Raw genomic sequence first — 13,158 nt, 5'->3', positions numbered from 1 at the left:
CGGTGTCACTTGTGTGCGTGTTTTTCTTTCAGTTGATGATCTGTAATGTGTTGAGCATGTACTTGTATTTATTTTCAGTATTTACATGGTAAATAACCTAGTTATTAAATAGAACAAGTAGGCAGAAATAAATCAAAAAGTACATGAAGGATTTCTAACAATTAGACTTAGAAATTCCAACATGGTATTAGAGGTTGGTTGCAGATCACAAAAGCACTGAGGGCATTAGTTGACCAGAGCAGCAGTAGTAGAAACAACTATCTCGAGTGACAGAAGTTGTTCCTAGCAGAGAAGCAGCAAGGAAGGGGTGACGTAGTGCATGCGTCATCAAGTCTGAGCCGGGAGGAGGATCAGTGCAGTGGCAGAAGGGAGCAGACCTGGCCTACGCAGTCCCTGGTCATCTTTCTCAGTCAGGAAGGATTGACGCCCGTGGCCAAGAGGTGCAGATTTTGTTGATGCCAAGATTGCGGAGAACCTAGAAGCTCTAACCTTTAGTTTGCTGAGGCATAGGAGGTTGAGTAAGTTGTGGAGTGAAGCTGGTGGGGTACTATGGTCAGAACATTACCTAACAGGGCAAGACCAAGGAGGAGGGAGTTGCTGTCGAGGATTTCTAGCCAAGAAATCCGGATCAGTGGTGCAGTTGCACTAAGGATCGAAGTGGGGGCATCTCGACATTGGCAGAGAGAGTTCCAGGAGGGAAATCGAGGCTTAGAGGGAGTCACACCGAGAACTTCCAAAAGGGAAGTAGAGGAGTAGCGAAATGGCAGTGAACAGGGTAAGAGATCAGGACAGACTGGACGAAGCCTCAAACTTTGTAGTTTGGAAGGCCAAAATCTTGTCCGTGCTAGACATGAATCGTCTCAAGCACTTCGCCTTGAAGACGATAGCGATCCCAGTTGACTCAGTTGAAAACGACAGTTACAAGGCGGTAATGGCGAATGCCAAGACCATCATCCTTGACAAGGTCAAGGACCATGTAGTATCACATATTGCCGAAATGGAAACGACAAATGCGATATGGGAGGTGCTAGGGAAATTGTATTAGCATACTTTCGTGTAGAGGAAGATGCTACTAGAAAATCAGTTGCGGTCATACCAGATGCAGAAGGGAGAATAGATCGACACCTTCCTCGGTCGATTGAAGGAGATCTGGGATCAGCTGACTTCCATAGGGGCTACGACAGATCAAGAATTGATGGTGAGGACTGCCGTGAACACAGTCTTAGAGGACTGTGAGGTGTTTGTCTAGAGCATACTGGGCAGGTCGACCCTTCCAGATTGGGAGGAACAGTGTGCGACTCTTCGCCAAGAAGAGATCAAAAGGCTGACCTGCCCAGTAATGGTTTGGGATGATTCTAACCAGTTTAGGAGATATTAAAATAATTAATATTTTTAATGGAGTTCCTAAATCTAAACTTAGGAAAAATAAAATATTAATTGGTATTAATATAAAACTTGGTTAGAAGGTTCCAAAAGCCATGGATCAAGCCAAATCTAATCTTAGTCGTTGATTAGAGATGTAATCTCGGTTGTGGAAGTACCAACAAGAAAAGTATAAGAGGAGGCTTGAAGTTCAATTGGAGAATACGCCAGAGTGATCAATCATTCGATTTACTAGAGCGGGGTTGCTAAGTAAAGTCGAATCAATGATCAGCAGTGAGGGGGCAGTGAGTACTGGACAAAGAGGCAAAGATAGTGCCAAGAAACTATCGCAGAGGCAGACACAGAAGCCAAGAAAGGCCACATAGAGCCCAACAGAGACAACATAGAGGCCAGAGGGCCTGCGTCATCCATGCAAAGGGCAGCAGGAGTGACGCAGAGGGTCCCAGAGGTTGCGCAGTGCCTTAGAGGGCTAACGTAGAGGGTTCTGAGGCTGATGCAGAAGCCAGGAGGGCTGACGCAGTGCTTCAGTGTTGCTAGAGAGGGTTTCGTGGGGCAAGTTTTCTGAATACCTGCTTCCGAATAGAGAGGTATTACTGCCAGTTGTTTTTCTCTAACTGGTGAGCCAGTTTGGCACCCAGTTGTACTCAAAGATATACAGCGTAATAATAAACTCTCATAATTGCTACACCGGTTTTCTCGCATTGGGTTTTTTCGGGGACGAGTTGTCCAAAAAATAACGGTGTCACTTGTGTGTTTGTTTTATTTTAGTTGTTGATCTGTAGATGGTTGAGACTATATTGTGTTTATTTCGTTATTTATATGTTTTAAATAACTTGTTCGTATTTAACAAGTAGAATAAATAAACCAGAAGAATACAGATTAAATTTCTAACATATAAACTTAGAAATTTCAACATGGGCCACTAGGAGGAAGAGACATTCCATTTTTTCAAGAGAATTTTGTTCCATAGCTAAGCAAAGATAGCCAAGAGAGATAGGAGTTAGAGCACACATATAGGATCTGTGCATTGTAGCAACCCGCGGGCCACAGTGATTACTTCTTCGTACATGCAATCATATTTCCAGACAGAGAAAGGGAGCGCGACAACCTCATTTTCCAACTGTGTTTTCTATCGAAAATCTTTGCCAAAGAGCATATCTTGTGTCTTATGTGTGTGTGTGAGCTTATTTTTTCGTTCTCTACTTTTCTGTATAATTTCCATTTGCATGCATGCACTAATTACAGTTAAATCTACAGGCCTTAAAGTTTAATAACACTGTAACTATAATAGTGTAGAATCTCATATTTTTAATATAATATTATCAGATCTATTGTGATGAACCGTCCAATGGAATATCCACGATAGTTTATGGATTATTTGGTATCAGAGAAGGTTTCTTTGTGTATTTTTTGGAGATTGCAGGGATTGTAAAAATTTCTCATTTCCCACCCTAGTTTTTAGTTTCACCTTATTTCTCCAAAATAGTTAAATGCCCTTTCCTAGATCCATACATTCAACAATCTGGAAAATAAATTTTGCTGAAAACACAAATTCTGGAAAAATTACAGAATGCTGGAAAATGCAGAAATAAATATCAGCACACACAAACAGTGATTTAACTCATTTAAACACAGCGATTTTTGGTCAAGGTGACCCTGGAAAAACCCCCTACAACTCTTGGGAAAAACCAGTTCGAAAGCTCCTTCTTATTTCTAGAAAATGCTTTTACAGTAAGAGAAATATTCAACAAACAAATCAACAAGCAAACTTTTACAACTTATCTCGTTTTCATGCCTCACAACCAACTGGAAACTGCTGTATGGCCTGCCTCCTCCAAAGCTGCTGTTCGGACTGTTGTACGACCTCCTCTGCTGTACGGACTGCTGTACGGCTTCCTTTACTGTACAACCTCCTTAAACCTGCTGTACGGACTGTACGACATCCTCCAAGCTGCTGTACGGACTGTACGGCCTCCTCCAAGATGCTATACAGATTGTACGGCCTCCTCCAAGCTGCTGTACGGACTGTTGTAAAACTGCCTTGGAATGTGTACTATGCTGCTGCCTCCTTCTCCTCACTGTCCAGAAATCTCCCTTGCTCTTCTTCTCTCAATCTGCTCATGAAAGAATGAATGACCTTTTCCTTATTTTCCTCCTTTAATCTAACCCTAAGTGACTTTTGGGGAATCCCTAAATCCAATGGCTGAAATAGATTGAGATCTAGGGCTGAGATTAAATGCTCATTTAAATCTCACTTTCTATTTTTTAATTCACCCCACTTTAATAAAGACCCACTTAGTCATTTATTTCCAAAGTCACTTTTCCTTTCTAATTTTACATTGACTTTATTAAAGTCACTTTAAAATTAGACTTTAGTAACTTTATCACTTAAAATCACTTTTAAATTAGATTTGACTTTATAAAAATTATAAAGTCACTTTAGGAGAAAAATTAAATTCTTTTGGATGCTTTTCCTTAGGCCAAACATCAAAGCCTTAGGGAACCACCTGTCCTCCGGTACCAAATTTCAACAGGGATCTAGATCGATAGGGCCGAAAATTGTAAAACCTTAATCATGGTCGACGAATTTGTAAACTAACCTCGTGATCATGCAGAGGTGAGGTTAACGCAGTTGGAACAAAAAGTTGCAAATATTAACCTCAATGTAAGCCTCCTCATGGGGACCTTGAATAGCAAGATGGAGATATTTGGAGAAGATGGGAGTTCGAATGTAGAGGACAAATCAAAACGGGGATCAAAATATCGGGGAGAAATAGAGAACCAGTCGAAGAAAGGACCCGAAAAAGATCAACCTAGTTCAAGTGTCATGAACCAATCACAGTCCCTGTTTAAAATGAAAGCAAAAGTTGATATCAAGTCGTATGCAGTGAGATCGATGCTCTGAAGTTGAACAACTGGTTGCAGCAACTGGAAGTTTATTTTAGTGTCCATTAGATTGAGGAAGTGAAAAAGATCACATTCGCGCAGTTGAAATTAAAGGGCCATACACTAACTTGGTGGGAGAGACACACGAAAACCTTGAGGTTGGAGGGAAAGCGTCCAATGACTAAGTGGGAGGATTTCAAAACCCTCATTAAGACACAGTTTTATCCCATTGGGTACGTGGAGGACCAGTGGATCCGATGCTATTACTTGAGGCAAAAGCTGGGCTAAAGCGTGCAGAAGTACACCACAAAATTCAAGAAGATGGCTATAATGTTGGGTATCTCTCCAAAGAACCTAGATGTACCCCTCAAGTATTTGGGGGGTTTGCACCGCCATCTGCATGAACAAGTGATGTTGTTCAAGCCCAAATCAGTGGACAAGACTTGTGTACATGCACAATACCTGGAGAACATAGGCCTGAAGAGAGCACAATTTAGTGGATCGAAGCAGAAGGAACAACAAGAAGCTTCTAAGGAGGGGAAGAAGAAGCAAAAAGGGGGAAAATATAAGAAGACGACGACCACAACGCACTAGTGCAAAGATCCTAGCAACCACTGCAACATCAATGGCCATAGAGAGGAAAAATGCTAGAAGTTGCATCCAGAGCTAAATCCGAAGAACAAGAAGAAAGATAACAAGAAGAAGAATCTCATGGCCACTAATTCGAGCAACCAAGTTGAAAGCAACTCGGATGTGGATGAGAAGATTGTTTGTACGTCAATACAAAGGGAGTTGAATCTGAGTAGCCTTCAGTAATAGGAAGAGAAAGAAATTACCAAACTCTTCCATATAAAGATACAGGTCAAGAAGACAAAGATTGATGCTCTATTTGACTCAGGGTTGTAGGCAAATCTCATTGCAGCAAAGATGGTCAAGAAGTTGGGGCTGGAAATTCGTGATCATCCAAACCCATATTCATTAGAATGGGTAAACAAGGATGCAGAGTTGAAGGTAACAAAACAGTGTAAAATTAGATTTGTTATCAGTGGTGACTTTATTGATGAAGTAGACCTAGATGTGGTTCCCCTTGATGTATGTGGAGTCGTGTTTGGGAGTCCATACATGTACATGCGCGATGCGATATTCATGAGGAGAGCCAACCGGTATCGGCTCATCAAGGATGGAAAATTGTTCATCATCGATGTGCACAAAGGAAAGTCGAAAATTTCACTGATAAGTGTCAACCAAGCCAAGAAATTGATCAGTTCCAGCAAGAAGTATGTTTCATTATTTTTAGGAGAAAGTCAGTCTGAAGAGGAGTCAATAAGAGGCAAGGCATCCTTGGAGGGGTGTACTAAGAAACAAAAACAACAATTGGAGGAATTGTTACAAACGCACAGGGATGTGTTCTGAAAGCATAAAGGGTTACCACCTAAGAGAAATGGAGCACGAGATCCAACTATTGCTAGATTCACCATTGCCAAATATTGGGTTGTACAGACAGTTTGTTATAGAGGCAAGTGAGGTGAAGAAACAGTTGTAGCAGCTGCTAGAATAGGCTACCATTCGACCTAGTACATCACCATGGGGGTCACCCATCATCATTGTGCCAAAGAAGGATGGGACTTGGCGGATATGTATAGATTATAGGGCGTTGAACAAAATCACACTCAAGAATAGATACCCCTTGCCCAGGGTAGATGATTTTTTGGATCAGTGGTAGCAAGCAAAATACTTCACCAAGCTGGACTTGAAGTCTGGATATCACCAGGTTTTGAGTCAAAGAAGAAGATACCTGGAAAACCACTTTCAAAACTAGGCAAGGTTTGTATGAGTGGTTAGTCATGGCATTTGGTCTGTGTAATGCACTAGCTACATTTATGAGATCAATGAATGATGTACTGCACCCTTTTATAGATTCATTTGTTATTGTCTATTTGGGTGATATACTAGTATATAGTGCTACTTGGGAGGAGCATATGTCACATTTGACGCAGGTGTTGGAAACATTGAAGAAGCACCAACTACTATCAAATCTCAAGAAGTGCGAGTTTGCGCAACAATCTTTGGTGTATCTGGGGTATGTGATCAGTGGGGAAGAACTGAAGATAGATCCTTCCAAGATGGAGGTCATCATGAGGCCAGTGCCTACTAATGTTTCTGAGGTCAGGTGTTTCATTGGGGCAACACAGTACCTGAAGTTCATAGCCTCATTTTCAGTGGTAGCAACATTGCTCCATGCCATAACAACAAGTGGCAAGAGTTTCCAGTGGGGAAAAGGTCAACGAAGGGCTTTTGAAGAGCTAAAGATTAGCCAAGCACCTTTTCTGGCATTATCAAACTTGCAACGACCCTTTGAAGTGGAGACAGATGCGATTGGATATGTTATGGGAGTAGTCTTGATGCAGGGAGGAAGGCCTGTATGCTACCATTCAGAAGTATTTCATGGGGCAATCCTTAACTACCCTACCTATGACAAGGATTTTTATGTCATGGTGCAAGTTGTGAAGAAGTGGAAGCACTATCTGATGGGAAAGGAGACAATAATCCACATAGATCACCAATTGTTACAGTACTTACAGGCCCAGAGTAAGCTACAACAGACCAGGCATTACAAGTGGATAGGGTTTTAACTTTTTACAATAGTTTCATTTGCTGATCAAGTATAAGAAGGGAAGCACAAACAAGTTGGATGACATGCTTTTAAGGCCCCACCCACATCAAAGATCACAACTTTGGGGACTCTTATGTACATGGAGCCATTCATCCATGATGCCTACAAAGAGGCATATTCAAAAGATGAGGACTTCAAGGAGTTGTATCAGCGGTTGCAGAGTCATGTGCACAATGGCGATAGCACAGTTGATTACCATGTCCAGGATGGGTTACTCTACAAGCTGGATAAGCTATGTGTTCCTAAAGGTGATCGATTGTAGTTGATTAGAGAGGCTCACACCTCCAAGTTTGCAGGACACTTTGGTGTAGGAAAGACTATGGATAACTTGCAGAGATATGTGTATTGGCCCAAGATGCAAGAGTAGGTAACTATAGGTTCATAAGAGGATGCATGCTCTATTGTACCAGCAAGCCTAGCAACAAGATACAGGGTCTATATCATCCCTTACCTGCACCTACTTGTCCTTGGAAAAGGATTTCCATGGACTTTGTGGGAGGTTTACCGACAACCAGGAAGGGACATGAATACTTGTTCGTGGTAGTTGACAGGTTCAACAAGATGTGTAAAAGACCATCAGCGGGCAAGAAGAAACAAACTTGTTCTTTGGATAGCTCTGGGTGCACTTTGGGATACCAAGGAGCATCATTTCAGACAGGGATACAATATTTCTCAGTGCATTTTGGACTATATTGTGGGAGAAGATGGACACAAAGTTGAAGAGATCTACAACATTCCATTCACAGATAGATGGGAGGAAAAAAGTAGTCAACAGGACCTTGGTGTAGATTCTGAGGGGATACAATTAGAAGCATCTAAAGAGCTGGGATGAAAATCTGGTATATATACAACATTCTTACAATAGAGAAATCCACACTTCTACAGGAAAGTCCCCATTTGAAACTTGTTTTGGATATTTGCCACCTTCACTTTTGGATATTGGATATGGGCAACAAGGAGGAGTGAGGGAAGATCTTACAAGAGATGCTTTGAGGGCTAAAAAGATTAGGTAGATCCATTTATAGGTACAAGAAACACTGCAAAAGTCACAGGAGAAGTATAAGGCCATGCATGATCAACACAGAATAGAGAAGTCATTCAAGGTGGGAGGCAGAGTATGGTTATAGTTGAACAAGGAGAGGCTACAGAGGCCTGGTAAGAAAATCAAGGATCTGAGGTATGTTCCCTTTGAGATACTAGAAAAGGTTGGTCATAATGCCTATCGACTCAATTTACCACAATATATGCACATTTACTCAGTTGTGAATATAGAGAATTTGAAACTGTGTGAGCCTTCCATGCTAGATCAGGAAGAGGAAGAGGTCCTACCTTCTGTGGAGGATTTGGCAAGAGATGCTCAAGCAAAGTTGACAGAAGATACAGTTTTGTAGAAGAGGCTCAGAAGTACAAGACAGGGGCAGCATGACCTCTGGCAGATTGGATTGAAGGGACAACTTTCAGGCAAAGCTAAATGGTACACTAGAGAGAAGGCGAAGGATAAATTTCCTCACCTCATTCAGTAGAAGCTTTTGGGGGACCAAAAGCCTCCCAAAATGGGGAGGTGTGATCTGAATTGGATCATTATATTGTTTGTCATCCATCTTGATGCATTTGGAGTGGAAAAAGTGGAGGAGTCAACTCACGGGACTATTTTTACTGGCAGGACCGAGTTTGGCAAAACGGGGTCTGAAACCTTCTGGGAGCGTTTTGAGGCATCAAATGATGTTTTTTGGGGGTAAAACTTTGCCAATTTTGCCCTGCACCATTTTATGTTATTCTACACAGAGATCTTTCCAACTGTGCAAGAAGCGCATAAATAGGAGTTTGTATGCAAAAGTTATGCCACTCAAAAGTTGACCTTCCTGTTTTCACACCTATAGTTCAGGGGGATGCCGCATCAACCCCCATTATTCATGGAAAAGGGGTTTTGTGATGTAAAAGACTCTAAAAGGGTCTATATTGTAACTCTAGTTAAGGGTTGATGTAGTCAAACTTAACCACTAGTTGGCTATTGGGCTATGATATAACCAGGGCACTAGGAGGAAAAGGCATTTCATTCTTTTGAGAGCATTTTGTTCCATAGCTGAGCAAAGATATCTAGGAGAGATAGGAGGTAGAGCACACATAGAGGATCTGTGCACTGTAGCAGCCCACATGCCATAGGCATTACTTCTTTGTACCTGCAGCCATATTTCCAGGCAGAGAAAGAGAGCGAAGTGGCCTCACCTTCCAGCTGGGTTTTCTCCTGAAAGGGTTACCCAGAGAGCATATCTTGTGTCTTATGTGTGTGTGTGAGCGTATTTTGTCGTTCTCTACTTTTCTGCATAATTTCCATTCACATGCATGCACTAATTGCAATTAAGTCGACAAATCTTAAAGTTTAGTAAAACTGTAATAGTGTAGAATCTCATATTTTTAATATAATATTATCAGATCTATTGTGACAAATTGTCCAATGGAGTTTCCATGATAATTTACAGATCAATGGCATAACTTAGAACTAGGGCACAACAGTTGCAATTGTGCCACAACCATCTTGAGTAATCAGGCCGACTGGATCTCCAATTGCCAAAAGTCATGTTAGTGAATAGAGCTCGAAATTGTGTATGATAGAAGTTGATGTCGATGCTTTGTTGGAATATTTCCGCATACATTATGAGGCTTGTTAGAACAAGCACCAACTGCAAACATATGATGTTTAATAGGTTGCCAATGCTATCAAATGAACATACACGTGACATAAGATAACGAATTAAAATAAATTTAAAAGTGCAGTTGGTTAATGGATATCACATATCTCTCCATAAGCACAAAAGCGTAACATAGTATGATCGCAAATGCATAACATAGCACAGAGTGACAAGTGTTATATGATATAAGTTTCTTTTTTTGTTCTTTTTCCAAAGGTGGTAAAACCTGCCTTAACTTAGTTGGCAGCTGACAGTGAGACAACCATCATTGGCTGCTATCTGCAATTGCGGGCTGACTCATCACCATTAATCAAGGAAAGGCACAGCACTTGAAATGGATCCATTGGTGGTCTGGAAGGGGGCATGCTTTCACGCTTGCCAGATGCTTTTAGGTCTTGGGCAGTGGACCTATTTCCTTACGTTTGAGGATGAGTTCTTAGCCAATCAGACACAGTATTAGTTTTTATCCTAGGACCAAAAAGCAGTTTCAACCTAGACAGTGTTTTCTGAAAAACTAGTGTCCATTGTGATCAATGCAGAGGCTGACTCCAGTGGGGGTCATGTGCTTGTTATTAGCCTCTATCCTTAATCCCATACATGAAACCATATACTCTCTTCAGTTGCAGTGTAACCTTTTTCCCAAAAAACATAGAATATAAGTTTATATATTATATAAATTACATAATGATATAATCATATCATAGATTATATTATATTTTGTAGTGTTATATCAGTATAATATAAAGTTTTCTTAAAGAGTAAGAAGTTGCTTTTTGGTTGGTTGAGTAGAATTTGGTCAGCTAGGATTCTCACAGCACAAAAGGAAAATTAACCATCTAACGAGAGTGATAATTTGCTAGAATATCTTTTAATGAGATACCGTTATTAGGAAGTTGACAGTTTGGTTTCATAATAAACTGTAAATAATTGAAAGCGACTTGCAGGTTGTCGATCCGAGGGTTCCATCTTTAGAAATTTTTAGTCCTTCCTGTATACGGTGTTTCTGATTCCTTACATTAATTTACACGGAGGTACGATTAAAATGAAGGCTACCATTTTAAATGGACCTTTGATAAATCTCCTTATTTTTCAAATATTGCCCTTTTTATTCTGACTCATCAAGAAATAGTCGTTGTAGATTTTTAATTTCTATTTGGTTCTCTGAATTTGATGGTTAAACGTCATTAATATCGAAGGAGATCTGTGTATACTAACAAACAGAGGAGAGGGTGCTTATAATATGATTCACCATGTAATCTGCCTGGCAGATTAGGCAGGTTGCAGGACCATGATGAATTTATTATGTTGTCTTATTTGGGGACTTGTTTTTATGTTTATGGGGTAGGGAAGTGAAATCTTCTACTGGACGAGGGAAGGGCATTCCTCACTCACTACGTGCCTTTGCTCGTGTTTTGTGTGCTTCCTCATCGAAAGGTACAACATAATTAATTTCATTGAACTATTTCCTGAGTTTTGCATGACGAATTTCCAAATGTTTTGCAGAAATGCTGTTGGAGTCTGAAGTATGTTTCTTCCTTTGGAAATATGTACTGTTTAGGTTTTATTCCAATTGGGTCATTAAATTGTCATCTTGGAAATTAAATTGTCCAGAAAAAGTTGACCATGTTTTCCACAATGTTCTGCATGATTGCATAATTGTTCTTTAGCGATATCCTCAGGTTCATCTAGGCATGTTCAGAGTTCTATTTATATATTTATTCTTGAATTCCTGCGTGATTGACAGAACTGGACGATTTGGCTTCTGAAGCAGCATGTTACGATGGTAGGCTAGCTCGCAGGCCTTTTAAAAACAATAGCAAAGAGATACAAGCTATGGCATTGTTGCTGGCACGAATTGAAATGATGATACAGCAGCATGCAGCTTCTATTTTGGTAAACTTTTTCTATTGTCATGTTCATGAATTGCAAGGTTTCTTTTGACAGTACAGAAGGATAAGTCTGAATCTGGTGTGTATCATGCTTAAGATATTTGACCCATTTTATTTCAAGCTGATATATGGAAATATACTCCTATTCCTGTTTTGTCCCTGAGATCTTTTATTCTTTAGTCTGTCAGTTTCTCAAGCATGATTTTCTCTATAGCTTTATCATTTTCTGCTGATTGTCCGTAAAGAACACCTTTGAGCCAGTCTCGACGGTAGTGCCCAGTCTAGGTGCTTTAACTATAAGGTCATTATTAAAATTTTGCAATGCTGTCCTGTTTTTGTGGTAGTCTTTTCTGAAAAATATTTTGATCGAATGTCTGGTTTCAATTTACATACATATGTAATGCTGCATTGTTGAACATGTTTTCTCAATTTACAGGCACTGCAGTTTATGGAGTCTTGCAAAGTAAAGGACAGTCGGCTATGCATCCGCGGTGAACTAGCCCAGTCCCTACTGAAAGGGGAATTACACGTTTTACATTCTGCTTCTGCTTGGCTTAAACACTATTGCACAACTCTATCCCTAAGGAAGCAGATTTGATGGATTATCCATATTTTATTAAAACTCTCTAAATGATTAATCTCTTTAGTCTGTGTATATTCATCATTTTAATCAAGGTGCTGCTTTTTTGGGAAATAATTCTACAATTTTTTTTTAAATTTGTTTCATGTTTTCAATCACTTTTGCTTTTATGAAGTCAGTGACTGATGTAGCTATTACCGCTCAAATTAGCAGTGTTTCCAAGGTTCGACGAACACTGCTACACAGTAAGCACTATTAGGAGTACGCTCAATGTCACCCCAACATATTCTCTCGCTTTAGATCAACTCCCACTAAATGTCACCGGCAGTATCCCTACATGCAACTCAACCAAAAAATAATAGACCAGTCCCTAGATGAAGTATATGGAAGAGCTAGGAGTTAGTTAAATAACCAAATTTTGATATGATTTGTGATATAAAAGCAAATTAATATTGCAGACCAACAATGCAAAAAATACTCAACATATTAAGAAAATGAGCTTGAAACATGATAAATTCAGTGTGATAGATTCTTATCACAATAAAAGACAAAATGGAGCTATCATACCTGTTCTATATCGCTGTAAGAAGACAAACACTTGTTGTTCAGACCTGTAACTTCAATACTTTTGAAGAGTGCAGCATGATAGCAAGCAAAGGGCCACTTCAGGGGCTTGAAAATAGTTTTTTGTGAACCCAAAACTCAAAGGACTTGATTGGAGGAGTTAGTACTATCAAATACCTTTCCAATGAGCATAAGATCGCTATTTTTGGGTAAGTAGTTTGAAAGATATTTAATTTGCAATACAACTACTCAGAAATAAGCAAACAATTGTGAGGACTGAAAATTGACTTGGCCAAAAACAATAATCAGACCTGCAAATCTTTTTGGACAACCATTATATGATCTAATAGTAATAATCAGTAAATGACAAATCTCTTTAGATCAATTTCAATGCATACAAAATATTTTATCTTGGTTTTCGTGTATCATAAGGGAAGGGTTTGCTTCCAATCACTCCCAATAACTGTAGATTATTTCCAGGACTGTAATTAA

The 13,158-nt window shown here is 39.9% G+C and overlaps 1 protein-coding gene across 3 annotated transcripts in view; it reads left to right on the top strand.

Annotated features, from left to right (window-relative positions):
• Positions 1-12,213, top strand: part of LOC149219166 (ribulose-1,5 bisphosphate carboxylase/oxygenase large subunit N-methyltransferase, chloroplastic-like) — a 318,086-nt gene extending 305,873 nt beyond the window's left edge. For 2 of the 3 annotated variants that reach the window (XM_089384288.1, XM_089384287.1), the window contains 3 exons: positions 10,979-11,067; positions 11,378-11,526; positions 11,959-12,213. In XM_089384288.1, the coding sequence (XP_089240414.1) occupies positions 10,979-11,067; positions 11,378-11,526; positions 11,959-12,120 (400 nt within the window). In that variant the 3' untranslated portion in view covers positions 12,121-12,213. Of the gene's footprint in view, positions 1-10,978; positions 11,068-11,377; positions 11,527-11,958 lie in introns of those variants that run through there. The other variant, XM_089384289.1, reaches the window with a different exon arrangement.
• Positions 12,214-13,158: the final 945 nt, after the last annotated feature.

The sequence above is a fragment of the Pinus tabuliformis genome, chromosome Q (assembly GCF_031772625.1).
Source record: "Pinus tabuliformis cultivar Carrire ecotype Pingquan chromosome Q, CPIR1, whole genome shotgun sequence".
Lineage (NCBI taxonomy): Eukaryota > Viridiplantae > Streptophyta > Pinopsida > Pinales > Pinaceae > Pinus > Pinus tabuliformis.
The sequence above is the reverse complement of the archived record's forward strand: the minus strand, read 5'-3'. Positions and strand labels throughout refer to the sequence as shown.